Genomic DNA, 24,546 nt, shown 5'->3' on the forward strand with positions numbered 1-24,546 from the left:
CAGAGTGGAGAGGGAGTGGAGAAGTGCCAGGGGGATGGAAGGTGGGGTGCGGTAAGTGCAGCCGGGGGAGCCGGCTCGGGGTAGTCTAAGGAGGAAGGGAACTGTAGGGTTACAGATACAACCCCTAAGTGTGAAGAGGCACTGAAGGCAGTGCAGGTGTTTGGAGGTCATGGGAAGCCTAGTCCCATTGAGTTCTGAGTGTAGCCCGGTGACCAGACAATGCAGCAGAAAGATGGGTCAGCAAGGGAGAGAAAGAAAGAAAGCAGAAGCGAAAGGAAGGTCTTGAGCTGCTTCCGGAACCTGAAGTGGTCCTGCTGCAGTTTGAAAGGGGCGAGAGGTCTCTGCAGAGAAGAGATATCTACCTCCCACTCTAAGCCTGGAGAAGTGTCTGTCCATCCGAGAGTTTGAGGTAGCTAGGCAAAGGGCTCAAGAAGATGTTTGGGAAGAGAGAGTTAGATTTTGTGTGGGCCCGGCGTGGGAAAGCCTTGTGGACAATGCAGAGGATGTTGATCTTGATCCTTGCAACCACTGGGAGCCAGTGGAGAGATTTCAGGGCTCGAGAGATATGATCCCTGGGCTTGAGGCCAAGGAGATGTCTTGCAGTCCTGTTCTGGATTAGTTGCAGAGGCGGACAGTAGAGGAAGGCAGGTTGAGAAAGAGGCTGTTTCAGTAATCTAGCCTAGAGAGAACCAGGGCTCTGGAGGTGTTGAGCTTCTGGGGGAAAGTGAGAAAAGGAAGAATACCTCAGAGGAGGAGCAGCTGGTAGTGTGACTTCTTTGAGAAGTACGTGATGTGAGGAGAGAAGTATAGAGTGGAGAAGAAGATGACCCCAATGTTTTTTGCCAAACAGGAAGGTGCAGGGAGAGGGCCCAAAGAGGGTGGCCATAGAGAAAGAGGGAAAGAGTGAGCAAGGGTCCCAATGAGGAGGATCTCAGTCTTGCTGGCATTGAAGCACAGATTGTTGGAAGTGCACCATTCCTGAAACACGGATAGACAACAGGAATGAGTGAGAGAGGGGAGGAGGTAGAGGGGAGCCTGAAGGAGACCTGGGTGTCATCCCAATAACACTGAATATTAGAGGTTAAGGTAGAGATGAGGTGGGCCAAAGGGGCCACATAGACGTTGAAAAGGCAGGGTGAGAGGTTGGAGCCCTAGGGAACACCACATGTGGAGAGCAAGGTGGTAGAGAGAAAGGACCCTAGTTGGACCTGAGAAGGACGGGTCCAGAGGAAGGAGGTCAACCATGCGAGGGCCTGATCCGTGATGCCCAGGTTCTCACAGAGAAAATTGATCAGGATGGCAAAATTGGCCATGTCGAAACCAGAGGAAAGATCAAGGAGGATGAGGACAGAAAGGCTAGAGTCAAGATTAATCAGCAGATCTTCACGGGTGTTCAGGAGAGCAGTTTTCGTACCTATGGTCATGGAGACAACCAACAGATTCAGTGTGGATAATAAGCTGGGAAATGGCCAGCTTTTCCAAGAGTTTGCCCAAGAAAGGAATGATAGGATCGGCGGAAGGTTTCTTCAGGAGGGGTTGCACATAGGAGTGCTTAAGGACGAGGTGAAAATTCTAGTGACAAAAGAGTGATTGCAGAAATCGGCCAAGGCTGGAGCAAGGGTGTCAATGTGGTCCTTTATGGTTCTGGAGGAGCAGGGAAGAACCTGCATGGATAACACTTTTATAGATCGGACTTGTCTAGAACTTCATCAGGAGTCAACATAGAAAAAAAGGAGAAAGGAGTAGGGGCAGGAGAGGCAGCCAGACAAGCGCCAGGACAGGTCCTGAGTTTTAGTGGTGAAGTGAGAGGGCCTGGGAGGGAACAGCAGAGGTGGAGACTGCAATAGGATTGGCCAGCTCCTTGCAGATTTTGTAGAGTTTGGCCATGTTGTTAGATGGATGTGACCTCTCTTCTTGGAAAGGACAGGGAGTTTGTATTGCCTTTGGAGCAGATGACAGGCCAGTTTGTCAGAGGATGTGCCTGATGTCCTCCACTTCCTCTCAGCCACCCTAAACTCGCGTTTTAGAGTGGCATGGTCGGAGTCGTACCAAGAGTGGCACTTAGAGGTAGGCTTCAGGTGGAATCTCATGGCAGGGGAAAGGACATCTAGAGTGTTAGTGATAAAAAGATTCAGGCAAGAGAGGGCTGTGTCAGAGTGTGAGTCAGCCACAGGAGTAGGAGGAAGAGAGAAAGTAGCAGCAAAGGCCTCCACTGACAAACACTTGATGGGCCCAATGACTGAGAAGGTAGGTGTGTTGGGGTAGGCTTCACTTAGGGACAGAGAGCTTCAAGTGGAAGGAGAGATGAGACTTGTCAGTCCAAGAGAGAGGAGTAGTGAGAGGGTTAGAGAGAGGGATGTCAGAAGAGATGAGAACATCCAAGGTGTGCCCGGCAGAGTGTGTTGGGATAGAGGATAAAATAGAAAGAGAGACAGTGTCGCAGAGATTGCAGAAGAGCCCCGAGGAGAGATTGGAAGCATCCAGATGGATGTTGAGGTCCCCTGGTATGAGAAGTTGACAGGTAGAGGCAAGTAGAGAGGGGAAGAGGTCACCCCACTCTAAGAGGAAGAGGGAAACCTGGCCCGGTGGCCTGTAAATTGTGGTCACAGTTAGAGAGAGGCCAAGAGAGGTAGAGAGCCTGCAGAACAGGCATTCAAAGGAGGAGTAGCCCTGCATAGGGATGACAAAAGCAGGGACCCACCCCAGAAAGATCAGGGCTACTCCACCTCCAGGTTGGTTGGTTCTGGGTTCGGAGAGGATCTTGTTGCTGTTAGGGAGGAGCGTTTCAAAACTCATGACAGAACTGGCCATGAACCATGTCTCAATGAGAGCGAGGACATCCAGGTTGAGTTCTTCAAGGAGGTGACAGATGTCACAGGAGTGCTTGACAGCAGAACGACGTTGAGAGTAGTGATGTAGAGCAGATTGACACATTTGAAAGACTTCTGTGTAGGGGTACAGGCTTGAGGTATGCCATGTGGAGGTGATAAAGGGGCACAAGGATGGGCAGAGGAGGAAGACCAGGGTTCCAGAGTGGTGGCAGAAGGAGTAGCAGGGAGGAAGCTGATAAGACGGGGAAGCGCCTATCAAAAAGGAGAAGATTGGGCTGAGGGCCCTGGACCAAGATGTTGCCATTCAGATAGCCATTAATGATGGTCTTGGAGGAGTGGAAGGATGCCAAGAGGACCTCCCACCTTGTGCCACCATTAATGGGTGAGGAGGAAAAAGGAGAGAGAACAGAGAACATATGAGGTATCCCTAGGTCTGTAGAGGGAATGACAAAGAGGATGTTGGTAAGAGTCTGTCTGGAGGAAGCACTGGTGTAGGTATCAGCAATAGGGAGGCCTGGGTTGGAGACCAGGATGTCCTTCTTGAACTTCTTCCTTTCAGACTTAGTAAGAGGGATAGGGTAGGAGATACTGGTTTCTTCCTCACACATGGTTCCACAGTAGATGTTCTCAGAGCTATTTTGGAGAGGGTTTTTAGAGAGTAGCTCATCAGAACAGGAGTGCTTGTCCCCAAAGGGAGAGTCTCTCCCGGTGAGGTCCAACTTTCAACTACCCCTAGGGATGGTACCCATCTGCATGCATCAAAATGCAGTGACGACCTATGAAAAATATTAAGTCTAGCTGAAGACATAATGCTCCACTAGGCTTAAACAGAGTGCCCAGCGCCTCTGCCTTCAGAATACAGCAATGACCTACAACTAAATTTGGTCTAGCTGGACAAATAATAAATCATCTTGCTATCACACATAATCCTCTCCACTCACCACTCATCCATCTGCCAGACTTCATGGGTAGCTTAATGGAGCTCTGCCAGCCCACCTAACTCCTTATGTTGGCCAAATGCACACATGCATTCTAAACATTCACACAATTTCCCACACCATGCACTTCGGTCCCCTAAGGGCATTCCCAACACAAGCACATTGAGGCCATGTTAATGTTATGTTATGTTGATTTATACCGCCCACTGCAGCCACCCAAGGGCAATCTCCAGGCACTCAATTGGATAAAGGCACTGTACAAATGATGACTACTACTACTACTAACAAGGACGATTGCAGCCAAACGAATGGTGCAGCAAGACCACATTAGCCTGAGCTTGATTGGTGTTGATAGTTGCAGTCTGATTAGAATAATGAAACATTCTTTATGATGTAGGCATATTTCATTGACTCTCCTCCCAACCATTTAAGTTTTTATTAAGCATGTACATATATTAAGGTGTATATACTAACTGTCTCATTTGGAGGATATCAGTGTTCCCATTGCAAGCCTATGTCAGACCTTTCCAATGCACAATTCTACTTTTTGGTTCCATTTTTGGCACCACTTTGCACCAAATATACTGGTTGTTTTAGGTGACTCATTCAGCCTTGCATGTTTATGATCTGATAAATGATATTCATGTAGTTTACTTATATCGTCATCACCGACTGCATCTTTTCAGTATTTTGATCGATTTTCAACTGTAGTCTGAAGCCTTCCTAGTTATGTAAGATCTAATGCATGAAGCTAACAGATTACACCCCAAAATAGTTTGTATTTGTTCTGCTATTCACTAAACATGTATATTTCTTGTGATTTGAAAAGTACATTATAATAACTTCTATTTGGAAGTACTTATGTCCTGCTTTCCAGTATATGTAAAAACCCAAACAATGCATGTGTTCCATTTAATGGCTACATACCCATAGTGCTTTGCTTTGTGGCTCCGAACTGGAGGTGAACTTTCAGATTGTCTTCTAGATGGGGCTTTGACCAGAATGGCATAACGTGCAAAATTGACCCAAACAGAGACAAAGTTCCATAGTTTGAACACAATCACCAGCAGTCAGGATGCATCAAATGTGTATAGACATATATGCAGCTGCCACTTGTGCATTTTGATGAATGGATTGGAAAAGGGAAATAACATGTGTTGTCTCTGACTCTGAGGGAAGAACATAAGGCAACATGTAGAATCTCTATTCTTTATAAGAGGGGATTGGATGGAGGGTTAATTTCCCTATTTTAAAGCTTTAGCATAAGACATTTACATAAAAGGGCTGTGTCCTCTGTTTGCAAAATGAGGGCATTGGGCAAAAAAGAGGTAGGCAGTCAGATCTTTAATAAACAATGTTGGGGGTAGAAATTGAACACATGTTGATATTGTGACAATCATGAAATTGTTGATATAATTGCATGCTATATTTTGAAGGTAATATAACACATTTCAAGTTTAAAAAGCTAGACCTGGATGGATGTTGAAAGCATTGGTCTTTACCGTGGTCACTGTTTTATGTGAAATCAGCTATTAAACAGGTAGTAAATCATTTTTATAGCACACTTCAGAAAAGCCTGCTACCTGTTTCAGCAATACCGAGGCTGATAGCAGGGATGCATAATGTACATGGCTGTGGAGAGGAAAATATGTGGAGAATAACGGGCTGAATAATTGGGCATCACACGTGAAGCAAAGTTTGTGGGGCATTATGAAGCGGGGAGAAGCTAGTCTAACTGAGATTCATTAATACAATGTACCACATATGACATATTTGCTCCCTTTAGCAGGGCACTATTGTCATTATGTGACACTGATCTATGCATGCTTTGAAACTTAGCATTTGGGACTTTTGAGACATGTGCTTAAGGACAGTCAACATGTTAATACATTTTGTGAGGTTTCATTGGATGAGTGGAATTAGTACTTGTGCAAAACCTATTGCATTTCCACTTTTAATTACTTTCAAATATATTTTGGAAGGATTTCGATCCTGATGGGGAAACATTGTGGGTGTGCAGTCTCCACCATTAGTCACTGCAACAAAACACAGTTTCGGATAGGAGGCCAAGGCAGAGATCTGGGGTCAACGACTTACATTTTTAGCAAACTCTCCCTTCTGCAATAGAAAATATTGATTTCAGACACAAAATATATATGGACAAATATGGAAATATATAATATGCCATTAATGAGTTTGATGGGTTTAGATAAAAGTGGAATGTGTATTTCCTACCATGCTAGAGTCAAGTGTCTGTGGTTGCTTTAAAAAGAGACATTTTGGTTCATTTTATTACTTTCAGAAAGTGGACATTTATTTGTAGTTGACATTATGTGCTGGTCAAGTCATGCTGCTATATGTTTAGTTATGTAAAATTGATATTGAAATGATACAATATACACTGCCTGATGCACCGTTTCTATTTTTTTATTTGTTTGGTTGTTCTTTGCTTACATAATATATATTTTTTAAATGTATGTTAAGTTGCTTCCTATGAAAACATATTCAATCATTCACAATGCAACATTTATGTCTGAGCATAACGCATGGAAACATATTGATTAACTTGTGTGTCAATGAAATTCTTCACCTGTGCAGAGGTGAGCAGAATTCCATATCCTGGTCTTTATTACCAGGTTTATTTTTTCTACTGAAGTTCATTATTTGATCAAATGTATATTGTTACCCATTATGTTTCCCTGTACATGTTGGTGTCCCTCTGACCCTTCCTGAGTTGCCCCCTCGTCTAGCCTATCTCCTTCCTTCCTCCTGTCTACCCTTTCTGTTTATCTCATATGAGATGGTCTGTATTTCCAATACAACTGCTCTATGTAGCCTCAGGAGAATTCAATAAATACCTCTGAATGTAAAAAGCCCCTACATTTTCTTGCCACCATTCCACGTTTATGTATTTATTTACTGAATTAGCGTTTATGTATTTATTTACTGAATTACTTGGTAAAGCCAGGTGAGTAATATACATCCCAAGTAAACAAAACATGATAAAAATGAGCTTATAAAATCATACTTTAAAACATATAATATCCTTTGTACGCTTGTGGGATAACTTGACAACTAACAAAAGCATTATGTTTGTGACAAACCCCTAGCCAAATGTCTTCTGTAGCAGGTGTAGAGAAGGTCTTAGACCCCCCACCCCCAAACCGAATACAGATGACATGATAGGCCGATCAATGGTTCCAGTATTGTAAAAATCTGAATTATAGTGCTTTTTGAAGACAGAAGGTACATATAGGGTGACATATATTTTTGGGGTCAGAATAACACAAGAGATGGTGGGTGTCTAAGGTATTATATGTACATCATGAATGTCCAAAATGTAGTATGAAAACTGGACAAAAAATGAGTTATGCTTAAAAGTAAATTGCTTTACCATTTGGTAGCGGAACCTCTATGCTGAGCAGGCTCAGGTATTTTCTAAGATGGATGCCAAAAACAAAATGGCTTCAGAAACAGATGCCAGAAGGGCTGACTCATTCTGACCTAGAATATTCTTTGGCATATGGCTGGGTATTGTATATTTAGGATTTCTTGGCAGGAAAAACAGACAATGATTGATAGTAAATCAGATGAGGACCATGGGAAGGCTGCCAATAAGGTGTAACAGGTGCTTAACTAGCAACAAATAAGATGAGCTCATGAGGGGTTTTCACAGTATGAGCTGCCAAGTAGCTCTATCATGCCTCGAGAATCAAATAAGGGCTGCTTATAATGAGGTCTGGTTGGGTTTCAGGCAAACCTATCAGATTATGTGTCAGTCAAACCATGCTTGCCAAAATCAAGTCATTTGGGCTTGATGAGTGACAGTTAAGCCAGCCAATCACAGACAAGTAGGGGTTTATTTCTGGTTGAAGGGACCAATTAGATTTGTATTGTGCAATTGTATGTAATGTTGCATCAGTCTCAAAGTATACAAAAACAAGATGATTGTAGGAGCTCAGTGCTGTTGCTTCTGGTGTCTTTTGAATCTGTATTAGAGATGACTTTGAACCAGTGCCTGTTTCCTGCTCTATCCATGTCCAGTCTCCAGTGCCTGAGTCTACACATGTCAAATGCTCAGGGAGGGAAGAGGGTCCTCCTGTTCACAGCCTAGTGCACAACACAGTCGCACATGTTGCTGTGCATCTCGGGCAATTTGATTGACTTTCAGACTTAACATAATGTAGATATGTTTGGGGATAGAACAATTGATGTTATCAGTATTTAATAGCATAATAATGAATGTTTAAAATATTAAACAGTCTGCGGTACATACCTATGAACAGATCACTGAAAAAGTAGCATCCATTACATATCTGTGGGGTATTCTGCTGCTTTTAGGTCATTACTGATGCAGAAATTGTTCTATTTGTCCTCTCACGAAAAACATGACTAGTATTCAACTTAATCAAACTGTTTTGCATTTGAGGAAATTTACAAACTGCAAAATGAAAAGGGCCATTTATGCCTCAAAATGCTCTTGTAACTTGCTGTACATAGGCAAGACCAAGAGAGAAGCAAGACAAAGAATTTATGAACATCGTTCTTGTCTTAAAAACAAAGTACTAGATAAACCCATGGTAGAACACTTTATTCACAAACAGCACAGACATACAGATTGTATTTGCTTCATTTTACAAACCGCTAAATCACACCCAAGAGTTGGAGATAGAGATAAGCAACTGAGAAATATGGAGCAAAAATTGATTAACATTTGTTGACAGTGTCTGCAATGACTTAAACACAAGCATTGAGTGGGCTCTCTTTCTGTAAGCTCTGGTTATGCGTCCATGTGTATGCTGTTCTATGTTTTGAAAAGTGCTTGTTCACACATGACTTTGAAGATGTAGTTCAAAATAAGGTTTTCCAAAACGTGTTCAATAATGTTTTCTCTGTTCTCATGAACAAAAATATGTTGTGCATAATGTTATGGTATGGGAGAATGTGGTAAACAAGGATTTTTACACCATCATTGTTATTGTTCTAGAATATATATTTGATATTAATTTGCCACAGAGACATTGCTTCTCACCAGTTATGCATAGAACAGCAGGTTTAATATAAGATGCTCCTAGTTGGTGCTCTGGGCGGTGCACATTTAGATGTGAGACCTGTGGAAGTCACTTGCTCCACATCCCCATGGTAATGGGTATCAAACACGGCCTGCGTCCTCACTGGAGTCACTGTTGCACCGCTGCACAGGCAGAAGCGCAAATTTCCCAGCTCTCGTAAGCATTTCCCATTGATTTTGCTCTGGGCGATCCTTGGTTTTAATAGGATGTTCGTTTCATGTTGGAGTGATGGACCACTCCACTATGTATTGTATGCCGTCAAACCGGTGCATTTCAGGAATTGCAGTACACGCCAGCCCCGCTGCACATTGTCAAGGAAACGGGGCAGTATACAATATTAAGGTGAATGCTTGGCCGCCTATCCATAGGCATTTGACAGAGACAGTGGATAATGTATGTCTCTGTTCTTCATTCACATATTTCACCATGAAATACTAATAAGAAGAATTAGAGCCACCACAGAAGAAAGGTACATCATTCTAATATGGTACTAATATTAGCATTCAACTACATTAGATTTAGAGATGATTAAATCCTGCTATACATTTTCACAGGAGTTCAAGCCACATGATATTTCGATGTGACAACTCTTCACTTGACCAATTATGTGGTCTGTTTATTGCCCAAGCACCAAAAAACTCATAAGAGAAGGTTAGTGCAATCATATGAATTGCTGTTTTGGTGGCACCAACATGGGTGTGGCAAGACCCAGGTTCACACATCAAAATGTTTTACACAATTGTATTTATTCTCATTTCACAGGACCGCCGTAAACATAACAATCAAGGAGGGGGTGTGGAGCAACACCTGCTTTGAAAATGGTTACATCCTGATGAAGGCCCACGCACACGCTTAAGATCGGGTTTGGAACCATGGATCTTATAGATCGGCCTGAAACACACAGTGTCGACCAGTTTCATGTGACTGTTCTATAATTGCCGGTTTTGCTTATTATATGACCCTCAACGTGGGGGTCATACTCTTGTATATAGAAATAGTGTTCAAATATACAAGTAGACGGATACATATGTTATGTGTCCATTGTGGTAGGAACACCCAAAATGGTACCATGTGTGAAATATGCCAATGAATTTCTTCCAAGATATTTGTTATATGTACTCATTGCTTGAGCACTTTTACTAACCCCCATTACTATTTGTTGATAAGATCATTTTTTTTTTCAAATTATCTTGTTTGGTTCTTTAATGTTATTTGAACAACATTAAACAGTTTGTATCTATGATGTGATGTGTGTATCTGGACCAGTGTATGCATAATTATTTGTGCATCATACGTCTTCCATCCATTTTGGTAAAGAAGTGGTGCATGAAGGGAGTGGTAGTTGATATACTCTGTGTTGTTATTTCAGTTTGCTGCTCCCTATCTCTGTATTATCGACCCCTTTTAACCAAAATTGGGGAGGATCTATTGTTTGTTGTATCATTATTTAACATACAAAAGAACATGTACCTCTTGCCATAGACTCTCAGGAGCTTGTCCTCCCAGCACCCACTTGATTGTACGGGGTGTGGAATGTTAGGTATGCAACCTAAGAAGTGTGATTATATCACATCTTGTCTCCTAGGTACAATACAGATATATGATTCAGTTAGGCTACATGTGTATATTAATTCTTCTTTCAAAATACAATTTCAGACGTCAGTGTGTGCAAATTTCAATTATCAACAGTGTCATGTATATTTCAGAAAGGTATTCATCCTGGTGAAGGAGTTTCACTTCGTCTACTTCACGATAATCAATAACAACCTGCATAGAAACTCCTGCATCTACGACTGTGAATCTTCCCCTATAGCTTGGGAGACTTTAGTTACACTCCATCATTTCTCCTGATTCCTGGGTGTCAATTTTACTTTTTGGACTTTTCATCTGCCTACAGTGATGTCATTCTGTTCCATCACTGTATCCTAGTCTTCTATCAACCTGTGAGCAAGGTGTCTGGACAGCAAAAGGATGACAATTACATCCTATGTTTCTTCAAGCGTTTTGGGGTTTAAAGTAGATTTCTCCATTTAAAATATTAATCTAAAAGGGACCCCTTATGTACATTGTTTACCTCTTTTGAGTATTACCAGTAACATCTTAATTTATTTTAACGTCTGGTCTTTTGGGATCGATTGTGTAATTTGAGAATTCTGAGGTTGTTGAATGTAAAGTTGGTATAGGCTTCTGTCATTTATGAATTTAAACTTTTATTTTAAATAAACTAAAAACAAATGCATATCTGAGTGGTGATCTCACTCGCTTCTGTAAATACTTTTGCTATAAGTCTAGGATATGATATATGACAGCTTTTGCAATATCTGCAAATGTACCAGGATCTGGGTACATTCACCCATAGGGCTTCTTTTCTGGCTATATATTGTAGAAGACAGCAGGCATAAAAATAGTTCCAGAGCTTCCTATGCCAGTCTCGATATTCAGGTACAGATTAATCATTTTGGCCAAACATACGTTATCCTTGTCTTTCTAGTGCCAACGTTCAATATTTGCACAGCAAACTTATGTACACAGCAAGAATATTCAATCCATTTGTTTAATGTGTCAATATTATGCTATGCAAGATGCACATGTTTGTAGACCTTGTTCTTTTGTATAAGTGATGCCCATTGGTTCAGAAACATACAAGGTACGTTGTACTCCCTCTAGAAGCTGGCTCTGAATTAAACTGCATTTTTCACTCTTCAAATGTTTTATGATGTTTTGGATCTTCGAAACATGTGCTAATCCCAGTAAGATTATGAAGAACTGTCAGAATTATACTTTTCTGGAGAATTGTTTGTTTTTTTCGCGAGGTATGGACAGCTGAATACGTAGATTTATGATAGGATGATCCATCTAGGTTTACCTATCACCGGGGAGTCCTTCAAAATAGTGGTTTCTATCCTTCTGGTCATGAATAAACCATAGGCAGGAGGTCGGCAATGCATTCTGTTATTACATTCGGGGAGTTACACCCATGCGCCTGGCATTGTAGCACAGAACAGGAAGCACCATGAGACAGTGGAGGAATTTGACCTTTTTTTGTTAATCAGATTTTAGTTAAAAGCATTATATAATACACAGACATCTTGAATACCAGCTTTTCTGCTCTCAAATGTTAATAGAGGTTTTTTGTTTACCTTCAGCACAGCAATCACAGCTGGGGGATAGCTCAGTCCAACCATGTTTGACGTCCTTCTGTACATTCTAGCAAAGAAATAATTAGGTCAAGATAAAGTAAGGAATTTGAGACCAAATTCAAGTAATCGAGAAATGAACAGTAAATATAACATGATACAGTTGCATAGTAAAACACGCTTGTCCGCAGTTTTCAATTTAGTGTCACTTTAAAGGGCCTGCAACCTGTGGCTCAGCAGACGTTTTGGACTATAATTCCCATGGGAGTTGTAGTCCAAAAGATATGGCGAGCCAAATGTTGTAGACCCCTGCTTTACATTTGTTCATGAAGTTTCCACTACCGACATACATCCACGTATATATGGACCATGGAAGTAGATTAGAAAAATATTATGGCGCTGATTGACAAAGACGTGACTATGAGAGACTTTGGGCAGATGAACGGAAGCATCTTGTGAAGTCACTTGCTTTGTTTCTGCCCTATGTGATATGTAGCTGCACAATGGGCTTAATTACAAGTGCAGCGGTGTGGTAAAAAATGGCAGTAAAACAGAGGTAACTGTTACCGCTGCGTTATCGCACCGCTGTATTAAAGGTTTGGTGGTGCGCTGGAGGAAAAACCTCCAGCAAAATGCTGTAATTAATTTTGTCGGCCTTAATGCCAAAATTCGGCAGCGTTACCACTGGCGGTAATTCTGCTGAAATCCCCCTCGATTCCTCTGGACTCCATAAATGGGGACTAACACCACCATACCACCACTTGTAATCAACGGAACAAGTGCCGGTAACAGTAAATCCATTTGGCAGTGTTCCGGCGTATTAACCACTGAAATAGCACCAAACCTGTACACCTTACACTGATGTTAGTCCTCTGAATTCCCACATCTATAATATATGTAGGCACTAGGGAAAATAATACAACTACAAAATAACCATGCAAGCGTATGAATCTGATTATGAATCTGATTACAGGTGTGGTGGTAATGATAAAATGTGTGGTATTTTAGAATACCAGATTTTTTACCAGTCCACCAAACTACACGTTTTATTACCCTAGCTCTAGCTTTATGCTTGCGTTACCTCATGTGTTCATGTGTTCATTTTCATGTGTGGTAAAAGAAAATCCATGTGGAGCCCTTGTGGACTCTAAAATCGGGAATAACTTAAGGGTCTGCATGACTGGGAATCGTGTAGACCCTTAAAATGACTGCATGCTTCCTGCATGAAGTAAAGGTACTACCGTGTGGTGGTAATTCTGGGGGCAAATAATGCCAGAATTGTAATCAGGTCATGTGTATTTTTAATGGCTTATGTCCTGCCATGTGCTAGGCTCTGCAGATTCCAGATGTCCCCTTTTGTAACCACCAGATTGAAGTGAGCCTCCAATTGAGGTACATGGTCAGCATAGCTTCTGTGCCCGCTCTAATCCTTGTGTTATAGCCTTCTTGAGAAAATTGCCTGCCACTGAACAGAAACATTTTAAAGATCCCATGAAATTGACTAATTCCTCTTTATCCATAGTGCATATATAATCGGACCGAGTGAGTGGCATGCCCATTGAGTGTTTCTCAGAGGGCATTTGTGCAAGGGGCCTTTAATTTCCAAGGCCCCCCCTAACAGTCCCAGGCAAGTAAGTAATGCTGGTGATCTCTACTGCATCAGAAGATACAATAGTTCTATTCCTTGAATTGGCATGCATCACTAAGGTCTGCCGCATTCCTCGATGTGAACAGCTACCACAAGGGGCATGCACCTGTGTATATGAATTGACATTGAGAGAAACCCTGTAAAGATTCTAATTTATCATAAGGCACTCAATTTAAAAGTGGGCACCTGCACTTCCTTGACTCCCTTTCATTTGTCCCAGGCATCTTCGATTGTGACCTTGGAAAATCTCGCACTTACATTGAGTCGCTTTTTAAAGCACTTTTCTTTGATATTTACAATTGATAGTTAGGTTCTATCTGTTGGTCACTTTTTGTCTTGTGTCTCATCAAAACTCGGCGATTGATATTTATTTACTATACTCTTGTTAGATTGTTAATAAGATAACTCATCCGTCTGCGATGTGACTTTATGTGTTTGTGTTTATAAGTAGAAGTTCAATAAATCATTGAATAAACATGTGATTAAATTATAATGCTTAATGTGTAGTAGCATAACCGTCGCTAACATTCCTGTGAAACATAAGAGTTGACTTATGCATCAGAAACCGATCCAGACTTATAAGTACAATATTAAGTGGATCTTCGTTTTGTACTGTTAGGATCCCCTTCCTTTGTTGTACTGATCTCTGATTGTCCCCGATCCTATCAGAATTGCCTTTTCGTACACGTCTTTGAACGGACAAGCAGAATCACAGTGTGTCTTTCATGAAGGTACAATGATCTGTACGCTCCACACATGTTTCTGATTTTCGTGTTTGTACACTAGGTCTACAGCAGATGCCATCAACAAATGGAATCTCAGCCACGAGGCAGAATGTTGTTTATTTCGATGTAAGCATCTGCCTATTTGTTACCTGCCCGCTGACGTTACCCTCTCATTGATTTGCCCTAAAAGGATATCAGTTCCCCTGTGCTTGCTTTTGCTCTGGCTGGTGTTATGTGTGTGTTGTACAAGTCAACTACAGATCCATATTTGATTCCAAAAGTTTCATCTGCTTAGCGAAAGTTTTATAATATCATATGTTGCGACATATTTCTTTTTTTTATTGTGATATGCTTAAATCAAACCGTACACACATATGAGTGCATATCGTACAGTTCAGAATGCATGCAAATAGAAATCCTACTCAAATTACATCACCCTCAATAGAAAATTTCACTAAATATCTTATTTTCCTAAAATTATTAGAAAGAGCAACATTTTAAAATGTCTTTTTAAAAACAAAAAATAGCTCATAAACTTGTGCAGTTTTTCCTTTGGAAATTATGCCACAGCGGTCTGATAGGAAAACATATCACTACACGCGCTGCTCTGGGGTTATTCATATGAAATTCATGAATATGTGTTTTAGCAAATCAATAAATGCAGGACATATTTTAAGATGGAGGCTCCGGCTGAATCCTATCATGAGTGTCCCCTGCTTGCTAAGTTTTGGGGTGGGGGCATCTGGATTGCACGAGCATGCAATTGAATGCTTGATCCCGGGAGCCATCTTGGTGAGGGTGACCATGCGTCTTTGTAGACCAGTAAGGGAAACTTTTAGCAATAACAAAAACACTCTGGTATATTAAAGGAGATTCCACCACCGCCAGCAAACACATTATATCTGAGGTGTGCAGCATGCAGCACAACAGATGTGTTAGTGCACAACCCCCATGATCCATCCCCATTGGCAATGCTGGGCACGGCTGATGAGACTTTTAGTCCAAAACATCAGGCGAGCCAAAGGTTGCAGACCCCTGCATCATAACATGTGCAGCAAATAAGCAATCCTCGCAGGGAACATTCTTCAACAAGCATTTCGAGTTTGTAGTGCTTGCAAAAACAATGAAATAGTCTGTAAAGCTTAGAGAATGAGTGAAATGAACTAATGCTGTGCTGCATATAACATTGACTCAAGCCGCAATGCTGCAATGTACGCTGAAAAACTAAAACCATAGAGAGGTCACTCTGTCCCATGGCAATTCTAAGAATCAGAATATTTAGTTATATGAATAGGTGTGACATGGCAAACCAGAGAAGCACCCGAATAACACAAGGGGGCCCATTCCCCAGTGGTCCCTACACCTTTTGATAATTACTGTTTATCTCAGAGTAGTGTGGCAATGTTGCGAAAACGAGAACGGCCTCAAAAAACAAAATACCTAGAGCTTTCCCCTCGAAGAAGGTGCTAATGAGTCCTATTCTGCAAGACACATCTGATACCCCAAGGGAAATCTGACTCTCTCGAAACCCTTGATTGAGGGCGCAGTGCACGATGCAGTGGGGGGTTGGTGTTTACTAAGCGTATTGCGTCCTCAAGCAAACAAGTCTGCTTGTGGTTGTCTTCCTCGAGCACAGAAGGATTCAGATGTTCTCTTCAAGGTAAGACCTAGGGTTAAAAGATGCCTTCACTGGTGAAGTGGATGTGTTTCTGCCCCCAGGAAAATCACAGCAAATCATTATGCTCAAAGTGCAAGCCAAAGCCAGACTCTGCGCAAGGCAGTATGCAAAGGTTGCAGCCAAAATATAGTGAATTGCTGTGTAGCTCCAGTCTTTGCTAGCCTTGAATTATTTAGGTCTTTTTCAGCTCCAGTTCAGCTTTATGAAAGATTGAATTCCGAAACAAGAAACAGCATCCATGTAATATTTAAATTTAATGTACAATCTGTGATGGTGTGTCGGGGACAGCAGCAGAGGAACTGAATTTGACTTTACCTCTCCACAAATATCCCAGCCTGCACCGCGTGGACTATGCTCCTGAAACGCGGCTTCTCCTCGGTCCTTCTCAGCATCATCCCCATCTGCCGCGTAAAGGTGGAGGCCAGCCAATCCCGCACCTCCGAGGGCACGGAATCGGATTGGATGTCGCTGAGTTCATCTTCGGTGTCCAGTAAACGTCTGGAAAACAAAAAAGATAGGGACATAAGAACACCTGTGTCTACTCGTTATTGCATAATAAGGTGCAACAGAGAACACCAGACACATCACAACAACATTTACACAGTTGTTCCTGGCACCAGAGTCTATAGTAAGATGGAAACTCACATTTAGATTTCACAAAAGTCACTATCACAAAAATGTGTCATAATCAAGAGTCCAAATAGGCACAGCAGTGTGTTTTCCTACAGTTGCGCTGTATGAACACTTTTTTTGTCATCACTCAATAAACCTCCAAGTTCTAGCATAAAAATCAGAGTTAACCAAAATTGAAAGCATTTGGATCTGTGTTGTGAGAAAAATTCAAAAACAGCATACACTTTATCTGTGTTAAGTATGTGTCTTATCTGCAGGCGATTAACTGATCTCTGTGCAATCTGATGCTTATTCTTAGAATTAAAAGCCATCACAATGATTTGATTAGCTTCACAATGTCTTCCTGGGACCTATGTTACACTGAATTGGAAATAAAATTTAAATAGAGCTTAACTGCAGCTGTTGGTCAGATAGGTGCAGCATAGGAAATCCACTTGAGGCTTTCAACCTTTATTCACTGTAGCGAGATATTTGATGAAATATTCCAAAATGGCATAGTACTAAACTGGTAGGGAATGGGTTTAATGCCTGTACGAAGGGTTTAGAATTTGTGTGAGTGACGATTAATAAAGGGCATGTTAAATAGAGCATCTTCGTATTTGAAAGAGCTTGCATGAAGGGGATTGTCTTAGGTAATATGATACTTGGAATTCTAAAGTTTAACATAACATATATTGGGCCAGACCTTTACTATTGTCTAGGGTCCATTAACCTGTTGGTAGAATACGAAGAGTAATAAAGAAAAGAGAGCAACAGAAAGGTTGAATCTATAACAAATGAGGAGGAGGGAGTCATGATAGTCCAGTCTAACCTCGTCAGTTTCACTACCTGGACAGGTGATTGGGACTTTTAAGTGCAAGTCTGTAGGCTATGCCACGGCTTAGAACCAGGCTGTGTACGTCACCGTCATGTGGAGACTGCCTGGGTGCAGGCCTGCTTTTACTCCTCACTTATTTGAAGACCCCGCAAAGCAGCACGAGGGCCTGTGCTTGATTGTGTTGGGAGACTACAACAAATAGTTGGATGACCCCACCAACTGAGGCAGAAGACACTAAAGGGCCTGGCAGGGCACCCCTTCTTCATTTGCCCTGCTATGCTCTGGTACTGGGTGAAGGCCCTGCACACAGCCATGTTGTGTGTCACAAATGGCACAGAAAACACTAAGGTCCTTATTCATAGAGCATTTTCCAATGGGGTTTTGCCATCATAAAACACTTCTATGAATTAGGACCTACGACTCTCAAGGACAGGTCAAGGGTGTTAATAACGTTTGTGGTCCTATGCCTCTCCCTCTCTCTCGTTTCCCTTCTTTACTCAGGCACCTGTATCCCCAGAGAGTCCTACGGGATTGCAACCATTAATGTCTAAGGGCTTGACTTGCGTTAAAGATGTCTCCCTAATTCACTGCCTTCCAAAACTCCCTCGGGCACTTACTAGCTCTCCCTACACTATACAGTTGTTAGTATTCTAATGGTGTTTGATATTGTGCTTTGCACTTATTCTGCTGGCTTCAGATGTGTTACCTCTCATATCTTCCCTTTTAACTGTGACTACTAGTCCCCTTCCCTTACTCCTCTGACAACTCTACTATCCTTTCAATGTTTCATTCCTCGTAGCTATCTCCTCAAGCCTTTGATGTTACCTCTCTTCCCAGTCTACTCCTCCTATCCCCTGACCTCCTTTCTATTCTCCTCCACCCCCACTTTTACCCTCCTTTACTTATACACTCTCCTCCTTCCACCTCTATTACTCTCCTCCTTCCATCAGTACTACACTCCTCCTTCCACCACTACTACTCTCCTCCTCAAAGTACTACACAAACACCCTTCATTCACGCAGTACTATTTAATTCACATGTATTCCTTATACTAGCTTCTAGTTACTCACCAACCAAACACACACACATACTGGGGACCCACTTTCACTCTAAACCAATACCTCACTGGCTGCACAAATCCTCTCCACAATCTACCATTCCCTCTTTCCTCTTGCTGCTCTATTGGTCCACCTCCACCTCCATTGCTGATCTCACCTGAATAACCCACACTTCCTGTTTCCTGTCTCCTGCTTAAATCTCCCTCTGTATGTACTGATTGGCCAGCTTTCCGAAGCCAATCCTGTTCAATCTTCCCCTCCAGGGATTTGTGTGCATCTGAGGAAATATTCAAAAAGGGGATATGCCCTGCCCACTTTCCCCATGCATGCTTCCTGCAAAATATAAACACTGGAGGTCCAGGTGACTTAGCATCCTGTTCAGGTAGCTCACTGATATATTCTATGCAGAGTGGGTTCCCATGTATCAGTCCCTAGTGGTTTAGTGGGTTTGACACTTGATGTGTGTTCAGTGGTTGCTTCTGACAATGTTGTGTAGTGCTGTGGTCTGCCGAATCTGACCACGGCTTTGCCATCTGCCTCTCTCTTGTTGGACTCTGTCTGCAGCATAGGGATGAGGAGGTGGTGCAGTCTTTCTCTCCTCGTGGCACTCCCGCGTAGTGGACTGCCACTCTGTAAGTGTGAAGTGTTGATCTCGGGAGGATAGCTCAGGGGCAACGTGCTCACCTTAGAAGCAAGACGCAACGGAGCACCACAGGTTCGAACTCCGGGTCCGCACGTAGAAAACCTCTGGGTATTAAGCTTATTATAAATAACCTATCATTTCAAAATAACCTATCATATCATACTGGGGCCTCCTCTTCATGATTGGAATATGCCGGGGCAGGGTCATAACTTGGAGGGCTTTAAGGAGTTCCCTCCAGGGTGGATGCTCTGGCAAATATTCGGTAATAGAGGTATTGCAGGAGATGAATGTGGTCTACACAGATACATTTTGGCACAAGGGGTAGTTACAGGAATGTGGGTGTTCTCTGCAACTGTTGTCCCTCTAGGGGAAAGGCTAGCGCATGGCTGTTTTCTGGCTGACTTCTCCCTCCCCCTTTTGACAAGGCCAAGCTATTGGCCTTGTCACATGTGTCTCCTTGCTTGTTGAATCTGGCACCAAATGTGTGTTGCCTCTGTTGCTCGCAGGTGGTCAGTCTAATGTGGCATAATGAGGATCAAAAGAACACGAGAGAAATCAGAAAGCAGGTTAAACATCTTTTTTTAGATTACACAATGGATTGTACGAAGGTTTCTGTGCTTGAGGTGAAACTATACTCAAGAGGGTTATCTTTGACTCAAGTTGTCAGGATGGAGGGATAGGCAAATCAAGTGTGAGGGTTTATGCTAAGGGTACCTAGCATTGCAGTCCTAGTCAGATTCACTATTCTAGAGATCACAGTTCCTGGGATATTGTCCCCTGTAGGCTCTGTCACTGGAATGATGCCCCAATACACCTTCGTTGCTCCACGGATTGTCCAAGGTCCTAAGGTCGCCTCATGTGCTCCTCATGGGCTCTTGAAATGTCGACTCTGCATAACTAGAAGGCAAAACCTCGGACTTCCACTCGCTTTAGGGGTTACCCAGGGTTACCTAAAGGCCTGTAATCAGTTCTTTCCTGGCTCCCTGGCACTTGCCAAGACATGCGTTACAGCCCAGGCTCTTGGCAACTTGCTGCTCCTCAAAGTTATATGGGCTATGCCAGGACATGGGTAATAGCCACCAGTAGGATCTTGCAAACGAGAATCAAAGTCTGAGCTGCCTTGCTCCCTAACCCTTTCTCCTCACTCTCTCTCGCATTGTCTTCACCTGGGCCAGCTCTCCAGATCTCCTTTCTGGCTCCCACACTCTGTTTACCTTCTGCTTCATGTTATACTGCCTTATACGTGCGTGATTCTGAGATCATTGGGCCTCATTACAAGGTTGGAGGTAGCCTTGCTGGTAAAACCGGCAAGGCTACCTCCAAACCGGCAAGAAAATCCGGCACCCGCAAATGGGCAATTCCTGGGGTCTTCGGGCCCCGCCGGGCCCGGTAATTGCCCTTTCGCGGGTGCCGGAGCTGGTAGCTCCCCATTCCCATTTGAGCCCGATAGTTCATTACCGTGCCAGTGCTACAGTCTTGCTGGGCTCGCTGGTGCCTTTCATTCCGCCAGGTCAATGAATGGCACCCGCGAGCACAACTCAGAGTTTGCCAGTCCGGATACAACGGTACTGGTAAGCTTACTGGTACCGTTGTATCCAGACCGGCCAACTCGTAATGAGGCCCATTGTCTGCTTAACCCCAGGTCATCATGATTAGTCCATGGGTGCCACCTCCTCCCAATGGTTCCATGTCATTTCATCGTGGAATGAAATCTCGCTGTTTTTTTCTGCTGATATTAATACGAAAAACCTAATTGAATTTTTTATTTTTTTATTTTTCGGGGGTTCACCACCCATGCCCCCATCCCCTTTAATTTCTGATCTATTCCCGAACACCCACACCCCATATATTACATTACATTGTTTGGAAGAGAGAGCATTTAGGGTTTGGAGACAGCAAATGTCCTTTTGGGGCCAGGCAGTGCTGTCATGGCAGCAATACAACTCTACTTCCTGGTTTCCTTCTACAACTTTTTCCTACGTGCACAGCTCACAAGCCACCCAATCCTTCTCCTGTTTCAGGCTTAAGCTGGATGGGTTAAATGAAGTGCACGCGTGTTTGCAAACTATATGCTTACTCTATGAACTGAAAACGGTGTGAACCTCTCCCATGCTTTGTTGCATCAAAAGAAAGATGTGTAATCTGGCCTCTGCATTTCTGAAGCCTCCTGCCGCAGGGACACATTCACTTGGCCCCCATATATAATATATCCAGTCTACTGCTGAAGCCTTAAAGATGTGGCTCTGGAGGGAAGCGAGGCTTAGGCCATCTCTATGGGTTGCTTTAGAGAGTGACGGTCCTCCTCTGGCCACCAGAGCCTCCTTATCCAACCTAATCTGAAATCTCAGTGCATGGCAGGCCCCACATTAGGATGTGGAGACGTTTTACTACAGCCAAGATGGCTGCCACTACTAGCCCAGATATTATTATGTTGACAGAGGTCTTTTCATCAGGTGCAACTCGGGCTCCATTCGTGTGCCTTCCTGGGACCCACCTGTTCCATTGGGTACTTGCAGGTAGGTAGCTACAGGGATGGGACCTGTTTACCTTCTTAGCTCCAGAAGACGAGCTACAACAGTGGCACAAACCTATCAGCCCATGAGTTTGAACGTATTTGTTTATAGCCTAATGCACACCTATATGTTCCATGCAATGTGTAGCCAGGGGATATCTGTCAGATGGGAGATAGCCGTAGACGCATGTTTTCCTCTTCTTCTAATGATGATGGTCTTGACACTTGCCTGGAGAAGCATAGCTTTGCTCACCAGGCATCCACCAATGAGGTTGTCCCTCTTTGCAAAAGACCCACACAGGAGAGTCGGGGAGCTACGTGGTAGGTCTATCAACTCAAGCTTTAGTTTTGGTATATATGACATAACGTATACTACAGATACAAGAGGATACAGGAAGCTGACTGGACGCTCCTTAATATCTCCCAACAGGGTATGAAAGGGCAGTCTGCCACATGAGGAAATGTAATGTTGCTATGTGGATATACACCTCAAGGAGCTATCCTGACACACTCCTCATGATAGCACACAGACTCATTCATCCAGATGGTGTGAAAAACACAGTTGCCTTGACTGAGGATTGCTGCATGTCATTTCATATGTTCAATATCGATAAGATCAAACGCACCTGAAATGGCATAAACGCAGTGTTAGTTCAGAGCTTGGATGCCAAAACAAAACTCGAGCTTGCCATAGTCATGTTTAGCCCTGAATCATCTGGCGAGTTTCTGCCACTAACCATTGGTATGAACTGGACCATCTGTGATGTGGAAGTGAAATGGTTAAAAAGATATTACTGATCTTGGGTTTTGTCACCATCCTCCAATCTGCCCTCCAATGGAGAAGGGAACATGCAGACCTTTCTGCTCCCTTGGATACCATTGACCTTGGTAGGTTGATTTCTCATCTCTGGGACTTTTCTGGGAGTGGAGGAACAAGTGGTCTTTGGATGCTTTGTTTTGTTCTTCGTCCCCTGATTGTTCATTGTATGTGATGGGCCACCCAGTCCTCCCTGCCATTCTGAAACTTAAGGAGAACCATCTCCGGTTCCGGAAGCACCTCAATACCTTCCTCTTTGCTTTTGCGTTCTCTCCTCCTCTCCCTTGTTGATCTGTTCTGCTTAGGCATTGTGCACCTGGTTACCCTATGATTTCAGGCCCAGGTACTTCCCACCCTGCCACACACCCGCACTGCCTATTGGTAACCCTTGAACTTTGGGTCTGTATCACCCTACAGTCCCCCCCCTTTCCCTGCACTTATCAGACACCCCCGGTCTGTACCTTAAACCTAGCACTTGCCACTTGCTGGCTGCACTACCATACGTTGTTTTTCATTCCCGTGCACAGCACTTTTCACTTCCCGCCTCCCCCCTTGCACTTCCCCCTTCCCTCTCCCTGGCACTTGCCCACTTGAATGTCACTGGGCCTAGTAACATTGTTGTTTTGTTCTCCATTGTTCCCCTCTCTTGCCTCGTCGCGCTCTGAAACACGTGTGTATGAGCGCGATACAAATAAAATATCAATATCAATACTCCAGATGTATGGTCTGCAATGTCATCAGTGGGCTGATAACACACATGCTGATGTCTCTTTTTAAGGTAGCCCTGAGAGGTCTGAACATGCCTGACAACCTGCATGGCTGAATTCATCATTTGGATCCAGGCAAACTGGCTAAAGCCGAACCTAGGTGACACGGAGATAAAGAACGAGAGCTCTGAACATGGCTGAGGGTTTGCCTAGGAGTGCGCGAGCTGCCGCTGATTAATTGCATGCGACTCCAACCTGTTCCCCATGCACCCAATCCGGGTGTCCCGTTTTACTGCATCCTTAATGTGCCTGCACAAGACCACATAGTGGTTAAGGGTGGCTGCATGTATCTCAGGACTGTCAGGGATGCCTTCCCTCATATCAACAGCTGACCTCGAATCACTGATCCACGACCTTGTGCTGCTGCTGCTGCGTTTGACCTATAATAAGGCGCTTTTGGAGGATGTTGGCATTGTGATTAACATGCAGCTGGTGCTTTGCACTACTGCTCGAATGCTGCAACGTGTTTCACCTTGCGATTATATCCCCCATTCTGTGCAGTGTGCACAGGCTGTTATATGTGTGTCTAGTATTGCCTTCAGCACGTTGCATGGATAGTCTTCAAAAGAAATCACTCCTGGTACGTCCGGCGATGACCACCAACACCATGAAGTCCTCAGAGAGATGGGCCTTCTCCTGACACTGGTGCCTTCTGAACTGGGATTGCATAGGTTTGTCATGATCTGCCCCCTGCTTTTATAAACACACTGGTTGTGTGCCTGTTCTGCACTCAGTGGCAGGCACACCCCTTTCATCTGGTGTTGCCATCTTTATAGTATATCATGTATAGTGTGCATCTTAGATTCTTTTAGTTTTCGACAGTGTTGTGCTACACCCTTGAGTTGGTGTGTTTAACACTAGCAATACATGTACTAAAACCAATTGAAATCCATGCGCTTCTACTGAGGCATACGATGGAATGCATACATTTAACATTAACATGAATACGTTATTGTTATCAATGTGTTGCATTGATGTGTGGAAAGGTAAACTCTGGCAAGAAGCATTTCCAGCAACCAGAGAAAAATAAGTATTCCTCAGTATATTGTTTTTGTTTAAAAGAAAATACATATCTTAGTATTTCCTTACTATGCCAAAATGCAGGGGAAGAAAGCTGGATTAGTTAACAAGGAGTAATGTTCAGGTAGAATGTGGGGAAATATGGCCAGCCAGTAGGATACAGTGCTCATCTACCACAGTACCCTCCTGGAGCGAAATGCTAATAACAAAATGATAATTCTGAACTAACATCACATAGAAATTCATAAGG

General features: G+C 43.2%; 1 protein-coding gene across 7 annotated transcripts in view; it reads right to left on the minus strand.

The window, feature by feature from the left end:
• Positions 1–24,546, minus strand: part of PDE1C (phosphodiesterase 1C) — a 2,232,090-nt gene that overhangs the window by 613,010 nt on the left and 1,594,534 nt on the right. For all 7 annotated transcript variants that reach the window (XM_069613219.1, XM_069613222.1, XM_069613221.1 and 4 more), the window contains 2 exons: positions 16,345–16,527; positions 11,982–12,048 (listed from right to left, as the gene is read on the minus strand). In XM_069613219.1, the coding sequence (XP_069469320.1) occupies positions 11,982–12,048; positions 16,345–16,527 (250 nt within the window). The remainder of the gene's footprint in view (positions 1–11,981; positions 12,049–16,344; positions 16,528–24,546) is intronic.

Source organism: Ambystoma mexicanum, chromosome 5p (genome assembly GCF_040938575.1).
Source record: "Ambystoma mexicanum isolate Mex_15411 chromosome 5p, UKY_AmexF1_1, whole genome shotgun sequence".
In the NCBI taxonomy this organism is placed as follows: Eukaryota; Metazoa; Chordata; class Amphibia; order Caudata; family Ambystomatidae; genus Ambystoma; species Ambystoma mexicanum.